The 17,754-nt window shown below is 40.9% G+C and overlaps 1 protein-coding gene across 3 annotated transcripts; it reads right to left on the bottom strand.

Moving 5' to 3' along the window:
* Positions 1-151: 151 nt before the first annotated feature.
* Positions 152-17,669, bottom strand: cpsf4 (cleavage and polyadenylation specific factor 4). 3 transcript variants are annotated; one of them, XM_072268655.1, is made up of 9 exons: positions 17,479-17,566; positions 9,352-9,411; positions 9,196-9,246; positions 7,573-7,725; positions 6,830-6,925; positions 5,936-6,029; positions 3,055-3,118; positions 2,015-2,191; positions 152-1,249 (listed from the first exon to the last, which is right to left on the bottom strand). In XM_072268655.1, the coding sequence occupies exons 2-9, from the start codon at positions 9,374-9,376 to the stop codon at positions 1,181-1,183; spliced, it is 729 nt and encodes a 242-aa protein (XP_072124756.1). In that variant the 5' UTR covers positions 9,377-9,411; positions 17,479-17,566; the 3' UTR covers positions 152-1,180. The 3 variants fall into 3 exon arrangements, with proteins under 3 accessions (XP_072124756.1, XP_072124754.1, XP_072124755.1); XM_072268653.1 differs by lacking the exon at positions 9,352-9,411 and having other exon boundaries at positions 17,479-17,669; XM_072268654.1 differs by lacking the exon at positions 9,352-9,411 and having other exon boundaries at positions 2,015-2,146; positions 17,479-17,669.
* Positions 17,670-17,754: the final 85 nt, after the last annotated feature.

Below are 17,754 nucleotides of genomic sequence, written 5' to 3'. Positions count from 1 at the left end.
CGAGGAGGGGAGGGAAATCCTCGTCACTACTACCTTCCTCCCTATTGCTAGGTTTACTGGTAGAAAAATCCTGCTGTCATACTCGTTTGTTTAGGAGAAATCTATAGAATAAACTAGTTATGAAACTAAATGAATGCAAGATCTTTGTTAAAAAATATTTATTAAATTGGATAAAAATGAACCCTATACAGTCAAATGGTAATTGAGGCTTTAAGAATAGAATTTCTGCAACTCTCGTTGCACTTTTCTTTTGCCACAAAACTAAAAACCTTTTTCCTATAAAATGTAATAATGTAGAGGCAAATTAATATGACACCATATCAAGAAACGATGTAACAAAGTAATCCACATCAATTAATTCAAAATTTGAACAGTTTACACAAGGCCAGAATTTTCTTCCCATTTTTGTGCTAATTTACATGAGTGGTTGTCTGGATGGTACAGTGTGTTATAATGTTACACCTGGGCCAGAAACCATGCCAAACACATCAATGGCATTTGTAATGCCTTCCTGCCCAATTAACCATGTGCACAACTCAGCCGTCATTACAACATCTCAACATTAAACATTCTGAAAGGGGAAAATACCATGTTTGAAAGACTGTATAGCCGCCAGTTTTGCATACCCATCCCAAACACAATTGGAGCTCCATATGTGACATGTCACAAACTGGGAGGTATACTTAGAAGGCTTCTAATTTGAAGAAATCCAAGCCTAAGTCCCTGACAGATGGGAAATCACAAAACTACCCTCAAAATAGGTGTTTTTAGAAAATCAAAAAAGAAACATACACATTTTGTAGTAGAAATATCATAGTTGAAGATAACTTGAACTTGTGTTCTTGCCTCTCAGTTTCATTTGAATCCACTGCACATCTGTTTTAGTGGAAAGTTTGTTAGAAGACTTTAAAAAAATCATGGGTGAGGTACAGTAAAAGCTCCAGTTGTAGTTATTCTCTGTAGCTTTTTCATTCATCAGAGTGCAGTCCTTCCCAACACCTCAATAATAACCGGTAGCTTAGACAGCAGTAACAACTATCACAGTGTGTGCAAGGAAGGACAAAAAAAAATCAAATTCAGCTTTTGAATTCCGAGCCCCATCGAAGAAAAAAATGTCCATTCCATTGGAGGCATCAGTTGAACTTGAGTTTTTCCAGAATATTTTTCATCAGTGAGATCACTACTGACCGCTAAGAAATGCCAAGTGTCCTTTGGTGCATCGGTTGGCATAATGGCCTTTTTCACCACACTGGAAAACAAATAGAATTTATTTCAAGGCCATAATTCTACAGTTTATAGCACAAGTATACAATCAATGAAGGAGAAAGTGCTGTCAGTATTGACCACTCCCTCACCCTTTTATCGTGAGATTAATATTCACCATAGCTAGGATAATCTTATACAGTTGAAAGATCCAATCAGCTCCCTTCTCCCCAGATTTTTTATTTTTCATGGAGAATTTACCAAAACACAATGCGCAAAATTTGTTACAATTAAACCATCTGAATTTACGTGAATGTATATTATGTATGCACAGTTAAAGCATACATAGATAATAACTCAAACAGAATGAAATACAAATTCATCTCTACTTTCCATATCAAGCCAACATATTCCACTGAAAGAGCATTTTTATTCCTGCCACGTCAACCACTGAAAAGGCAACATTCCTTGAGATCATGAACTGCTGGCTTAAACGCAAAGTACCTTAAGTATTAAATATTTACCAAACTGTAGTATAGGTAGAGTTGGGTCATTCAAATGTAAACTATTACCAATATCCTTTTTAAATGAATTGCCTTCTCTTCTACAGGTAAATATATCAACCTTAACAACAATCCTTAGAAGGTATCAAGGTATTTTCACCCAAACAGCAATTCACACATCCAAATGAAAGTGGTGTTAAGACTCAAGAAGTACATATGCAACTTATAGGTCAGACATGACAGAAATCATAAGTATTTGCATCTCTCTCGCTCATGGAACCATTTCTCTGAGACGTTGATCCACTCACCTTATAACACGTGACTTGTTCCAATGGTCTGGGGCCTCGATTTGACGACGTTTGAAACTGGGACTGTTGTGCTGATCCTCCGGATTGTGTAACAGGTTTCTGCTGTCCAACACTAGTGTTGGTGCTAGTAATCTGTACCAAGGAGGAAGATCGCTGTTGAAACTGATTAACATTTTGCTGCAAATGGAGAGAAACATCATCGACCATCAGTACACTTCAACAGCTGTGTACTGTGGCATCTCAATTTGCATGTAACCATTTTCCAAACTATTTTTAATTCAAAATTAACAAATCAAATCACCACCTCACTCTGCAAATAAATTCTTTGCTAAAAGACCTGCCAATCTTGCCTGCTGTGTCCTGGACCAATTAACTTCTTAAAATGTAGTGCTATCACTAGCAAAAAGATACCAATACCTCACTTGTACATCATGAAATAATTTATCAGTATAGACATTCCTTCTTACTCAGAAAATGGGAGTACGATTCTGTTGGCACGAAGATTACTGTATGTCATGGATGGTTAATTTCCCTCTGACATACTTCTACTTCACACATCGATATGATACTGGTGTCAGACTCAATAGTACATGTGTCACATCTAATCCAAACTTGACAAAAATCCTATCATTCTTCACGCGTGATTCTGCAAGCCTCTTTATCATCATATTAATCCTGTTTAAACTAAACAATTACTAGGCAGCAACTGACAAAAGTTTTTGTCCACCTTTTAACTTCCTAGCTTAGGGTTATCCTGGTTAAATTAAAATGCCTTAATGCATAAACTTCAGGGATCCCGACTGGAACCATGTTTAGAACTACACTATAGTGTCAAATACTGATCCCAGTAACATTTTTATTACAACCCATTCGAACCAGGGGACTACTATGAGTAAAGGCTGTGGAAAGAAAGATCCTAGATGAGGGGAAGCTCTTCCTTTAACAAAATGCTGCGAGATAAGTTGTAGAATAACACAGAAAACCAATACAAAATGTAGGAAAAATAATACTATTTCCACAGGTGAACTTTCTGCCCATACCTGCTGTTGCTGTTGCAGTGGTGGTTGGTCAGCAGCAGTACCCATTGGTAGTTCGAACCGAGGGCTGACAGAATAAATGCATGTTAGATTAAACCTCGAAAGTAACATTCATGGTAAGTTTTTTAAAAAAGCCCGAGGAGTATACAACAGAAAGACTGAAGCCAAGTGCAACAAATCAGCCCCAAGAGAGATGCCCTCTTGATAAAGTTTTAAGGGAATTGGGGGACGTAAGAAATGATTCTCGGACTCTTGTAAATAACGGGTTAAAATTAAGTGCCAGCTTGTGTGTGCTCTGTTCTGGATAGTGTGCAGAGTTCGCCCTTCACTGTCAGCTTGTTTGGATTAACGACTTACGGCTGTCCCTTTGGGAACGATATGGGGGCTGAGTTCACACAGGTTGCACACACCATGCCTTACGGTTTCGCACCACTGAACTAGGTTGTCTCCTTTTTATAATGAAAGAGAATAACTGATGAAGATTGAACAGAACATTCATTTGTAATTAAAACTTTGATTTAGTGGACTCTCTTATCTAAGTAATTAAGTTTTGCTCCAACAGGCCTGGTGAAGAATACCAGTTTCTCTAAGCGCGCGCTGTTTTGCTAGATCTATAAATTGTAACATTTCTGCATGTTAGACAGAAGCTCGTCACGAGCCGCCAGGGAGGGGGGGGAGAGGGGGGAAGGGGGAGAGGAGGGGAGGGGGGGAGAGGAGGGGAGGGGGGGAGAGGAGGGGAGGGGGGAGAGAGGAGGGGAGGGGGGAGAGGGGGGGAGGGGGGAGAGGGGGGGAGGGGGGGAGAGAGGAGAGGGGGGGAAAGGAGGGGAGAGGGGGGAGAGGGGAGAGAGGGGGAGGGGGAGAGGGGAGAGAGGGGGAGGGGGAGGGGGGGGAGAGAGATAGATAGATAGATAGATTCTGTCTCCCTGATGCTTGCGTCCGAGCATCTTGCCGGCTGAGTTCCAACAAATAAACTGGTGAAAGGATAAAATAAACAACTGTGGGTGGTGTGATTATTGGTCCGGCAAATTTAAGTTTACACTCTGTTTTAGGTAATGTCTTTAGATGATTTGCACCTTGATGCTATTTTCCTTCTTTGGCTTTATATCCTTCAAAACTTATTCCAACAGAAATCTATCAGCTTCAGTTTTGTAAATTTCCATCATCCATGGGCTTTTGGGATCAAGAGTTACAGATTACCTCTACCAGTTGTACCACTGGTCCAACTTCATTTTAAGGTTAAGTCTCTTAATCCTGTATTAATCTACAAGAGGAAATGACTTCTTTGTATCAACTCTATTGAATGCCTTTACAATACTTGAAGACTTTTACTTGATCATGCTTCAACCTTCTCGTCTGCATTACTTTGCAGTAAATTCTGTACATGACTACCAATAAAATTAAGTATTATTATATCAGAAATTGATGCAATAACTCAGTATATTCATTGCTTTGCCCTTTTCTCATCCACCTGTTCCCCTGATCTATTCCTTTCCTATTCCACCTTACTTTCCAATGTTCAGTTTTCCCTCTTCCTGCCCAATATGTTCACCCTCCTCTCCCACTGTTTCATAGCTGTGGTCCTAGGTGGATCCAGTGATCTCCTTCCCCATCTCACTTACTTTTCTATTATGGACTTCATATAAAAGTAAGTCTCATTATTCAAAGACAACATAGTGAGAGATTGTAACCAAAAATAAAAGAAATGCAGAGAAAACATAGCTAGTTAAACTTTCAGATCTTTTGTGCAAATTGAGCTATTAACCCACCATTAATTCTTGCTTGTTGTTGTCTATTTTGCTGAACATTTTCATAATTTTATGTTGCCATTCATTATAGTAATTCTTAAAACATTTTTTACACATGTCATGGCTAGTCAGAAAATGCCTGATCAATGGGATTTCAAAGCATATGGAGCAACAAAGGATGAAAGAAACTAAGGTAGACATCAACCACAATCCAAAACAATGGCAGGATAAGCTCAAGTAAAAACAGAAAACGGTGCAAACATTCAGCAGTACGGACAGCATCAGTGGAAAGAGAAAGAGTAAACATTTCAGTTCAAAGACCTGGTAAAGAGGAAGCAAGTTAGTTTTAAGGTGCAGAGATGGTAGGGCGGGATGAATACGGATCTCCTCTAAAAAGGAGAGGACAAGTTTGCTTATAGACAAATTGAAAAGAACACCAGATAGGTTATTAGGGGCACAGAGAGAAAATGAACTAAAAATACAAGATAAGGGCTGGTAAACTAAAGAGAATCTAAAGAAACAAAAATGTAGCAAACTGCAGGGCTTTTGGACATACCAAACAGATATTGAAAAGTAAAACGCCAATGTCACAAGTGGATGACTTAATAGCCATTCTTAACAGAGAAAGTGAGTTACCTCAAGTTCTAGAATTCAATATCATCTAAAAGACTACAATTTGCTTAGATGGAAAATGAGATGCTCTTCAAGTTACATTGTATTTCATTACAATCTTTCAATTTGAGCAGTTCTATATTTCTTTGGTTATATTCCCAATCTCTAACGCCCTCATCTAATAGGCTATGTTAACTCTATCTCCAACTGACCCATAAACCCATTTGACCTCCACAGTAATTCTGGCCTCGCCTCAGAAATATTCCCTTTGTCCTATCCATTCCTCCACCACTTTCCATACAACTTAAAATGAAACATTTTTTCTCTTTCCCAGTTGTGATGAAGAGTCTTCAACCTGAAAGGTTAACTCTGTTTCTCTTGCTACAGATGCTGCCTGATCTATTGTTCTAAATGCTTTGTTTTTCAGATTTTAAGTTTAAACTGGTTTTGATTTAAGTTTGCTGACAGGATATGCTCAAGAAACTGAAAGGCCTGCTCCATCATGCTCCAAATTGTTGTATACTTACTGCATGAATTTACAATAGGGGCCTTCAGGACAGAACCCCACTAGATAATTTACACAGATGACTCGGCGGGTATGCCGGTGCCTGCACAGGGGACCTGCAAAAAGACAAGATTTGGATCAGCAATCTAAAATTATAACTCAGCAATAACATTCCTCCATCTCCACGACATGCTATTAAAAAGGCCTCTGCTAACTTCAAGACACAATGGTCAGAGCATCCTTTCTAGAAAAGCATTGGAAATGTTTTTTATTCTGCTAAAAAAAGAACATTTATAAGGGCAACTGACATTGAATAAAGAATATTTATAACTTTCCCTAATTTGGACCTTACCCAAATTAAAAATAAAAAACATCTGCCCAATACTAATATTTTAGTTTAAAAATACAAATTTTAACATCCTAGAACTACTCCTCACCTCTAGAGAGTCAAACCCTCAGGTAGGACGGTAATTGTGCCACCACAATTGGTCTTTGTCTCTCCCTCATCACACTTTTGGTTAAGTGGGAAAATAAAAAAACATGAATAGATTCTGCATCTGATCACCACAAGCATCCTACTGGAGGTTACACAGGTGTCTACAACAGCCTAAAATGGGATCCGGCTCGCAATCAGAGTGAATGCCAACCAGGTTCACATGTGAAGAATGATCAGTTGGATTATCTGCTGAAATGGATGGCATCTAGAGAGTAAAAAATTGTTTCTCTTTCCCTTTGGGTACTTTGGATGTTTTGTTCCTTTCTCAACCACCGTTCTCTCTGTGCTACACAACAGCCTAACTGAGAGTGAAGCAAAATGACATGTTCTCCAATCTCCAACATAGCCAAAAGAATGTACTTGACAGCATCCATTCAGATAATTCAACCACTTTTCTCTTCCACCTTACTTAACACTTACCATGTTTACAAAATCCTCTGTCATACCATGGACAGTCTTTAATTTTGGACTCAGGATCAATATGTAGAAATGGACATTCTTTGTTACTACATTCTCCTGCAGCAGCACAAGGGAAAAGAAAACAAATTAAAACAAATCAAAAAGGGAAAATAAGGAAACTAATCACATTTAGGGCCTGCTTAGATTGTTTCAATTCTCCCTTCTTGATATCATCCTATAATCTATTCCATCAGGAATGTTTTAACTGAACTAACTGATCATTCTCATAGCAGTCTATTAACTCTCAAAACCAACTAAATTTGCTCTGAAGCCATATCCCTGTCTGAGGCAACCTATTGTAACAGACAGGTGATGCTTAAGGAATTAAACACAGGCACGTTGCAGGCATATCCAAATCCTAAACTTGGCCCGGGAAGCAGATGCACTCAGCATTGTGTGCAAGGAATTTGAAAATACATAGGTGATCATATTCGGAAACAGTGTTATTTCAGAAACTCCAGGGTTATTTCTTATTAAAGTGTATCACGCTGCCCTGATATAAGAGATTCCAGCAGAAGCAATTCTTAGACGTGACTTTAAAGCTGTAGTGCACAGTTCTTGTACATAGGAGAGCCATAATAAGATTTTTTAACCATTTCAGCAAGACAGCAATTACCAATGAAATCACAGTTACCAATGCTAAGCCTGCTTTTTCCACCCTCAACTAGTTTGGAAATCCCACACAAAGTGAACAGTGAGCTCACCAAACTTGGAATAGAAATAACACTCTGGCATCTTCGTCATGTCATATTCATGTAAGAATTCACACTGATCTCCTTTCTTGCACAGCCCCCGCAACCAGTGTTTACACACCACTGTCTTCTCACCACTAATGTGGCGAAATGGACACATGCCACCTGCAATAGAAAAGCCAGGTTCAGTCACTAGAACAGTTATTGGGGATGGGAGGAAGAGGCACATCACGAACAAAGGGAAGAACATATAAACATGTATAAAATACCATTCCTCAAGGTTTCAGTCACAAAGGTAGCAAGTCATAAACTTTGAGGAATAGTGTATTGTACATGTTTATATGCATCCATTTTCTCAAAACATGTTCTCCTGTTGCTCTCTAGAACACACACCAGACCACAGGCATAGTGAGATCTGCAAGCCACAGTTCACCTCTATTAGGAAATGCATAATAATAACAGGTACCAGGACTTAATTTCCAAGTGATTCAATATTCTTAGAAGTATTTGGCCTCCTTCTCTAGAAACCAAGGAAAAGATCAGAATGCCCTCAAACAAAAAAAAATTAATATACTATAGATTGTTCCTCCCAGATTGTTATGACCAGACCTAATCCAAGCTTGAAGGACAACACTTAATTTTCCGTCTGTACCTATGACAGGGCTCAAAATCATTATCAAATTCTGCAACTTCAGATAACTGATTTTCTCTGTAGCAGGGTAAATCTTCTGTGATATTGGTTCAGTTTTTCCTCTTTCTATTAATGCAGCCTGACATGTTGAGCATGTTCCTAGTGATAAATTTTGCAACTCTTACATTCCTTTTCTGTTCTCACTCTCCAACTACTCTCATTTCATACATTTTATAGGAAGAAATGGAAATACTTTCCTCTTCCTAATAACCCACCAATGAGATGACTACCTTAACCTCACCCCATACCAGAGATATTCCCATTGTTCTATTCATCCCTGTCTTAGCTTGGAGAGGAGGGAAGAGGAGAGAGGTCTACCTACCTAGGACAAAGAGTCTTTAACTTAAAACATAAGCTGCTTCTCTTCCCACAGATAATGCCTGATCAATAGTTCTAGCATTTTCTGTTCCTATTTCAGATTTTCAATGGCTGCAGTTATTTTGACTTTCACTACATATTGATGGCCCTGTGCACAAGGTCCCTACCATGTCAGCATTGTCCCTACCATGTCAGCATGTACATCATTGTGATGATACTGCAAATGATTGTCTCATTAATGAGACAGTCTTTTCTAGTTGTCAGTTTCCTCTCCTCATTCCACTGATCTCCCTATCCCATCACCTAGCCGAGAGAATTGACTAATGAGCCACCAACAGACCATCAATACCAAGTGAGGTGCTGATAATGGGTGGATGCAAATACTGAGTGCTTCCCATCCATACGGAAAGAGCTGAAATCAGACCTTCCTCTAACACAGTGGAGCAAAACAGACAAGTAGGCAGCAGGAATAAAAAAAAAAGGGGGAGGGTGATATCTGTGTCCGTTCTGTGCTAAGAACGTTTGTGTAAAATTATAATTAGTTAGAAGTGAAATTCCATGAAAATCTTAGTAATAAGTGCTATAGTAACTAATCAAACTGATCAACAGTTGCTTTGATAGCTTACCCTTCCCACATGATGCCCGCAGAAAAAATTCACATACCGCTGCACCAGACTCTGTAAAAGAAAAATAACAAGTACATATTTCAAAGGCATGTTCGATAGCTTTCAAAATCTTGTTCCAATTATGGAGATAGAGGCACTGATACTTCAAACACATACCTAAAAATGCTTTCTTTTTCTTCATTGGAAATGAATTGTTTTGGACAGTCTAACTATTTTCTAGGGACCATTAACACAAAAATACACAAGTTACTCCAGTAAACAACTGATGTCAAAATTAATGCAGTGTCCAAGTAGTGAAACAAAGTGGGTACAAGAATGATTGCAAGTCAGAATTGTTATGTCTCCAACAAGTGATTTGGTCTTTTTAAACTTGAAAGTTTAGAACAGATGTCCTACTAAAGCAAGTAGACAAAAAATGTATTAAATACACTATTAAAAATATTAGTCAGCACAAATGGATGCAGTATTGAACACATCATGCTTCACAGGTAGCTTAAGAGGGATCTCGGTACTTAGAACAAGTACACCAGGGACGGAAAACAAATGTAGCTGCAGGTGCTGGAATCTGAAACAAGAACAGAAATGTGGAAAACTTCAGTCAAGCAGCAGCCATGGAATGGGAATCGAATATTTCAGTCCAATGACCCTGCCAAAGAACTGCTACAGAATTGCATCAGGGATGCTGACTGCCCTGGAACTAACCTATGGGTCGCATACACAAGTATTCAAAGCAACAGTAAGTTTTCTTCTAAACTATGCACCTATTAACTTAGGTTGCTGCATGAGTAATATTACCAGATGATTACCTTAACCAAAAGGATCACTTAAAAGATTTAGCCTGAAAGATGCTGTGGGGAATGGCAGCTGTGCTGATGGTGGTGAGGCTAAAGTTGGGGCCATGCAAGTTATTAATAGAGGCAAAGAAGCAAATTCTTTCAACAATTGATAAGAATGCCAGAAGTAGGAATAAGCCATCTTTAGTCTGCTCATTCATTAAGTTCATGGCTCATCCACTTCCCCTGCTAGCCCAAGACCCCAAACACCCAAAAATTTTGTACGTATTCAATATCTGAGTAACAGGCATCTTCAGTAATTAATTATAAACATTTAAAAAGATCTGTGTAATGCAATTTGTCATCTCAGCTCTAAATAAACTATGTTCGCCAGTCTAAGGAAACAGCTTCCCAGCATTTAATCTTCTTAGAATCTTCTCTCTCAATTAAACTATTTCCCACCCTTTTAAACTCCGGTGAGTACCATCATCCAGTAAGTACTTTTGTCCCAGAACTTAATCTAATGAATGCATACTGCACTTTCTCCAAGGCAACAATATTGAGAAAAGAGATCAAAAGTGTACATAGTACTCAACAAACCCTGTCACAAGAGGAACAAGCCTTACAGCCGCAAACTCCAAATTTTACCTGCAATTAAAAATGCTCTTTGCATCATTATATATTTTACCCATATTTACTTATTCTTTCATGAATCAACAAACAAGATTTCGCCAGTTTCCTACAGAGCGAATAAACTCAGATTTTCCCACACTTATCATACTTCTGCTTGCTCAAACTCTAGAACCCTTCACTCCCCCCCAAACAGCAATAGCAAACTTACATGAACACATTTAAATCAATATAAATTGCAATTATTCCTGATTGCTGCATAATAAAACAAGTACTTTAAAAGAACACAAGAAATACATTGCCTTGAAAAAGTATTCAACCCTCAACTATTTTCACATTTTACTGTATTATTTTCTAAATTTAAAAAATTGATGTAGGATTTTTCGAGCTAATCTTCAAAACATTGTGCATCATGTCAAATCTAAAGAATTCCAAAAACTGTCAACAATTTACTAAAATTAAAAACCAAGATTGTGAGGCTGAAGAAGTATTTATCCCCTTTGTAATTACTATCCTAACCTTCCTCAGGTGCAATACTGTATATTACCTTGCCAACTCACTCAATTTGTTGATGTAGAAAACTGGAAAATCACCTGTTTTCAATGAATTCATAAGAATAAATACCCTTCTCTCTATAAGGTCCAATCCTATGGTAGATTTTCAACAGACCAAACCAAAGTGAAGACTGAAGAGCAAGCATTCTAGACAAGTCAGGGAAGTGATAATAGAGAAGTACAAATCTGGGGAAGCATAGATTAGCTCAAAGGCCCTGAACATACCTCGGAGCTCAGTGCAGTCCATCGTGAAAAAATGGAAAAAATATGAAACCACAGTCACACTGCCAAGGTCAACCTGCCCTTCTAAACTTAGGTACCAGAGAAGAATGGCACTTGTAAGAGAGGCCACTGTGATGTCAACAGTCACTCTGAGTGAGCTGCAGAAGTCAGTGGCTGCATCTGGAGATGAAGCTCATTGCTCCACAATCTCTAAGGCCTTGCACAAAAAAGGTATTTATGAAAGAGTGGCAAGGAAGAAGCCAAGACTAAAAACAAAAATCCTTGCCTGTAAAGACTTTGCAAAGCGTCGCTTAGAAGATACTGTGAAAATGTGGAAGAAGGTCTTGTGGTCAGATGAGACTAACGTGGAACTTTTGGCCTCAACACCAAGTGTTACATATGGCATAAACCTAATACTGTTCTTTACCAACCCTACTGTAAAGTATGGTGGAGGTAGCATCATGCTATGGGAAAGGGACTGGAAATCTGGTCAGGATCAATGGGAAGATGAATGCTCCTAAATACAGAGAGATGTTGGATAAAAACCTGCTGCCCTCTGACAGAAAGCTTAAACTGGGGTGGAAGTTTGTCTTTTAGCAGGAAAACGACCCAAAGCACACTGCCAGAGCAACCATGGAGTGGCTTCCAACGAAGAAAATTGATGTCCTTGAGTAGCCCAGAGTCCTAACTTTAACCAGATCAAACATTTTATGCAAAATCTCAAAATTACCATCACCGTCACTCCCCAACTAACTTGGCACAGCTTGAGCAATTTTGCAAGGAGGAAAGGGTAAATCTCTCTCCGTCACGTTGTGCAAAGCTAATAGAGACTTACCCAAAAATACTACAAGCTGTAATAGCTGTGAGAGGTGATTCAACTAAGTACTGAGCAAAGGGGGGGATGAGTACTTTTGAGCTGCTGACATTTCAGTTTTTGAATTTTTAGGTTTTCATGCTTTACAATTTTCCCTGTTTTTGGGCTCTACTGTCAAAAAAAAAGGAGCATGTGATTCACGAATAAAAATTATCAAGTTAAATTGATCAAAATCCCTAGTTGTAATATTCATTTATGTGAACAAAGGGTTGGGGGCTGAATACTTTTACAAGGCCCTGTAAATTATTTAGCCACAGGTTGGTGAAGATTGCCAAGATGTTGCTGGTGGGGAACAGGGTAATGGGAATGCCAATGCCACTGAGTACAAGGGATCGGCAACTAAACTACTTCCCATTGGAGAAGGAATGGCCTGATACTTTTACTTGTCACTTATCAGCCCACGTCTGAAATGTTATCTTGGGCCTTCCTGCATGTTGGCTTGATTCAATTACAAGTGGAATACAATGTCGAGCAACATCAGACAACATCACACTTCTGAACTTGAAGGATGTTACTAGACCAGATACTGAAGTAGTGGAAGATGAGGAACTCCTACAATGGCCTACAGCTGGGATGGTTGATCTTTAAATATCATGACCATTGCCCTTCATGCATGCATCGACATCAACTACCGGAGTTTTTTATGCCCTTTACACCCACTGGCTTCAGTTTAACCAGAACTACTCAGTCAAATGTCATTCTGATATCAAGGCTCATCACTCTCACCTCACCCGCAAAATTTAGCTCTGTGAAGCAAGGCTGTGACAAAGCTCGGAGCAGAGTGGTCGGAGAACAAATTATTGGGGAACTAATGCTTCCATTACCTTCCTGATGACATATTAGGCTAACTGAACGGCATTCGGCACATGGGATTTATCTTGCTTTTTGTGAACAGCACATACCTGGGCAATTTTCCACATCATATAGCTGTGGGAGATGCAACTGTAGTGAAACTGCTCAGATGCAGTCATGAAGAAGTCGTCTTCAGTGCAGCAGCCATGATGTTGTCTGCTCTCACTATTACATCCAAGTGGAATACATTAATTTGGCTAAAGACTTCATGGCCATGGAATCCCAGAAAGAAAAGACTTCTGGCTAAATGTGGTTTCAAATGCTTCAGCCTCATCTATTGGGCTCAGCCTCTATTTGCAACAGATCATCCTCTGCCTTCACCGTCTTCCTCTTTCCTTCTGAAGGGACTGTTTCATTTTGGATTGCTCTTCCATTTCCACCAACTACCCCCAATGGCAGACTTACCACCTGCTCTGTAACTTGCCCCTTCAAGAATCCAAATAGCCCTTACAAGTGAAGCAGTTCACTTTCACTTTACCCCAACTTAATGTACTGCATTTGAAACTATAGACGTGGTCTTCACCACAGAGAGTAAACCTAGACTCTAACCACTTTGCAGAACACAAAAGCAACCCTACAAGTCCGATTGCCTGTTAATAACTCTGTATCCCATTCCCAGTCTGTTCTATCCTTGTCATCCAAAACCGTTACGGGAAAGAGTGCCTCATCTTCTGTTTGGACACACTGCAGTCTATAGGATTAAAGACCAAATATAAATTTAGACCAGCAGCCTTTTCCATGTCAGAAATGGCTAATTCTGAGATAGGTTCAACCATTTTAATTCCGTTTTTCTCTCACTACCAATGCTGCCAGAACTGCTTGGTACTTCCAGAATTCTCTTTTGTTTACCATTTTCAGCAACTTGTGTCCTAGTTTTCACATATTTGGAATGGACTTTATTTCCTCTCGATCTCCATCAGCACAGGTGCACAAGGCTGTGTGCTTAATCCCCTGCTCTATTTACTTAATTCTTATGACTGAGAGGCTAAGCCTTGTTCCAATGCCAAATTTAAGTTTACTGATGACGCCACTGTTGTTGGCAGAATCAAAGGTGATGACAAATCAACATACAGGAAGGAGACTGAAAATCTGGCCAAGCGGTGCAACAACAACAACCTCTCACTCAATGTCAGCAAGACCAAGGAGCTGATTATTGTCTTCAGGAGGAGGAAACTGGAAGTACATGAACCTCATCAGGGGATCAGAAGTAGAGAGGGTTGACAACTTTAAATTTCTTGGTGTTATCCTTTCCGAGGATCTGGCCTGGGTCCGGTAATTAAGTGCCATTATGAAAAAAGCATAGCAGGGCCTCTAACGTAGAAGTTTGTGAAAATTTGGCACGTCATCTAAAACTTCGACAAACTTCTATAGGTTGTATGGTGGGGAGTATACTGACTGGTTACACAATGGCCTGGTATGGAAACCCCAATTCCCTTGCATGGAAAAACCTACATAAAGTAGTGGATATGGGCCAGCCCATCACGGATCAGGCCCTCCCCACCACGGAGCACATCTACGCGGAGCACTGTCAGAGGGAAGCAGCTTCCATCATTAAAGACGTTCACCACCCAGGCTTCTTCTCGTCGCTGCCATCAGGAAGAACATACAGGAGCCTCAGGATCTGCTCCACTAGGTTCAGGAACAGTTTTTACCCCTCAACCATGAGGCTCTTGAACCAGAGAGGATAATTTCACTCACTGCTTCACTAAGCTGTTCCCACAACCTATGGACTCACTTTCAAGGACTCTTCATCTCATGTTCTCAATATTTATTATTTATTTGTTTTCTCTTTTTATATTTGCGCAGTTTGTTGGGTTTTTTTTTACACATTGGTTGTTTGTCCTGTTTGATGCAATCTTTCATTGATTCTATTGTGTTTCTTGTATTTACTGTGATTGCATGCAAGAAAATCTCAGGGTTGTTTATGGTGACATATATGTACTTTTGATAAATTTACTTTGAAGTTTAACCTAATGGTCTTGAATCTCTTTTAACTAGACGGTGTTGTAGGTATTGTGGTCTCTATTCTATCGTATACATTCTCTCCACAACTTAAAAACAAATTTGTTTTCACTTCACTTCAATTCTGATAAAGGAACTTAGATTAGGAATATTAGCTCTATGTCTCTCTCTCTCTTTATAAAGAATGCTGCCTGATCTGCTGCATGCTGCCAGTATTTTGTTTTTATTTCAGATTTGTAGCACGTGTAGTTTTTTATTTGTTATCAAGGGTGGAGATATTATTGAAACTGTCTCCCTCTATTACCTCTAATTATCTATCGTGACTCCATATAGTACGACTATCTTTGGAGTGGGATTACGCACCACAACCTACTGGTTGTTGTTTTTGCCGTTTTGCACACATGTAGTTCTGCGTTGTAGCTTTGGCCTCATCTTTAGTTACATCTGCAGCTGCTCCCAGTGTGCTCTTCTGCATGTCCTCATTGTGTTGATCTATTGGCTTGATTGGCATAATGTAATGTGTAATATGCCGGACCATGAAGTTACAGGTGATGTAGTACATTTCTGTTCCTACTGATAGTTCTTATCGCCTCACAGGCCATACCTGTATGAACCTATGCCAACTAGTATAACACTGCCAGTACATGGAACACGTACAGGAGGATAGTGCAATGGTCACTGCTAGCAATACCAGCACAGCCAGACGAATCAGTAATGGGTAGAATGAAGATCAGGTTTATCTCTCAGCCCAGATCTCTCAACTTGCCATAGACAATGAATCAATTTATAGCAGTGATGATATTAAGCAGACTTGGATATGGACATTGAACTCAAACAGCTCTCACAACACGCTGGAGAAACTCAGCAGGTTGGGCAGCATCTGTGGAAAAGATCGGTCAACATTTCGAGCCGGAACCCTTCGTCAGGACTGTAGAGGGAAGGAGCAGAGGCCCTATAAAGGTGGGGGGAGGGTGGGAAGGACAAGGCTGGTCGGTTCCAGGTGAAAAACCAGTAAGGGGAAAGATAAAGGGGTGAGGGAGGGGAAGCAAGGAGGTGATAGGAGGAAAGGTGAAGGAATAGGGGAAAACACAATGGGTAGTAGAAGGAGGCAGAACCATGAGGGAGGTGATAGGCAGCTGGGGGAGGAGGCAGAGTGAAATAGGGATAGTGGAAGGGAGGGGGAGGGAATTACCGGAAGTTGGAGAATTCTATGTTCATACCAAGGGGCTGGAGACTACCTACATGGTATATGAGGTGTTGCTCCTCCAACGTGAGTTTAGCCTCATCATGGCAGTAGAGGAGGCCATGTATGGACATATCTGAATGGGAGTGGGAAGCAGAGTTGAAGTGGGCGGCTACTGGGGGATCCTGTCTGTTGTGGCGGATGGAGCAGAGGTGCTCGATGAAGCGATCCCGCTTACTGGTTTTTCACCTGGAACCAACCAGCCTTCTCCTTCCCACCCTCCTCCCCCACCTTCTTTATAGGGCCTCTGCCCCTCTACAGTCATGACGAGGTTAAAGTCAAGTTGGAGGAGCAACACCTCATATACTGTCTAGGTAGTCTCCAGCCCCTTGGTATGAACATAGAATTCTCCAACTTCCGGTAATTCCCCCTCCCTTCCCCTATCCCTATTTCACTCTGCCCCTCCCCCAGCTGCCTATCACTTCCCTCATGGTTCCGCCTCCTTCTACTACCCATTGTTTTCCCCTATTCCTTCTTTACCTTTCCTGCCTATCACCTCCCTGCTTCCCCTCCCCCACCCCTTTATCTTTCCCCTTACTGGTTTTTTCAGTTGGAACCTACCAGCCTTCTCCTTCCCACCCTCCCCCCACCTTCTTTATAGGGCCTCTGCCCCTTCCCTCTTCAGTCCTGACGAAGGGTTGCGGCCCGAAACGTCGATCGATCTTCTCCACGGATGCTGCCCGACCTGCTGAGTTCCTCCAGCGTGTTGTGAGTGTTGCTTTGACCCCAGCATCTGCAGAGTATTTTGTATTTAGAACTCAAACAGCTTACGTGCATTGAACCCTTGCTACGTTCAAGCAAATTGTACTGTCTAATGAGGTGGTGTAAAGCCACAGGATCAATCTTGTAAATGATTACTGGGTTCTCGGCTTCCTTTTTACAAATGAAAAGGTTACGCTTCGAGTCAAACGGCACAGGAATAGGTCGTTCAGACCTCTACATCCACGCAGAACTTTTTGCTTAACTACCATTGAGAGTTCTAATATTATTTACTCACAACGGTCAGAAAGGCGTTGGTGTTTAAAAAGACCCGGGTACTCTGCTTGGGAAAAGCGGTGTGTTGAAAGAGAAGCTGTAAAGGTTGGGAGGCATGACAGGAGGAGGAGTCTGTGGGCGGGGGAGGGAAGGGCCTCCAGGCCCGGCTCTGCCTTGTGTGTCGAGGCTGGTACTTACTGTCCATGCCCGGGAAAGGCAGCGGCTGAGCCCCCAGCTGCTGCTCCACCGCCATCTCCAGCTCGAACCTGATATGCTCCACATTGGAAATGAGCTCCTGCATCTTGCGCCGCTGCCTCTCCGGCCCGAGATTCAAACGCGACGACCGCCTCAGCACCAAGCCCGGGAACAGTGCAACCCGCCCCTTGACCCCGTCACCCCACCAAAGAGCCGTCGGCGGCACAAGAGTTGCCCCTGACAGTGACTGGAGCGCCCCCTCAACACTGGAGGACCGCA

Source organism: Mobula birostris, chromosome 9 (assembly GCF_030028105.1).
Source record: "Mobula birostris isolate sMobBir1 chromosome 9, sMobBir1.hap1, whole genome shotgun sequence".
NCBI classification, from domain to species: Eukaryota; Metazoa; Chordata; class Chondrichthyes; order Myliobatiformes; family Myliobatidae; genus Mobula; species Mobula birostris.
The sequence above is the reverse complement of the archived record's forward strand: the minus strand, read 5'-3'. Positions and strand labels throughout refer to the sequence as shown.

Coding starts and splice junctions, on each gene's coding strand:
- cpsf4 (XM_072268653.1), bottom strand. CDS start 17,581: ATGCAGGAGCTCATTTCCAATGTGGAGCATATCAGGTTCGAGCTGGAG. Junction 7,726..9,195: donor GCGGGCATCATGTGGGAAGG/GTAAGCTATCAA, acceptor TTTCTATTGCAG/GTGGCATGTGTCCATTTCGC. Junction 3,119..5,935: donor CCCTATTGTAAATTCATGCA/GTAAGTATACAA, acceptor TTATTCTGTCAG/CCCTCGGTTCGAACTACCAA.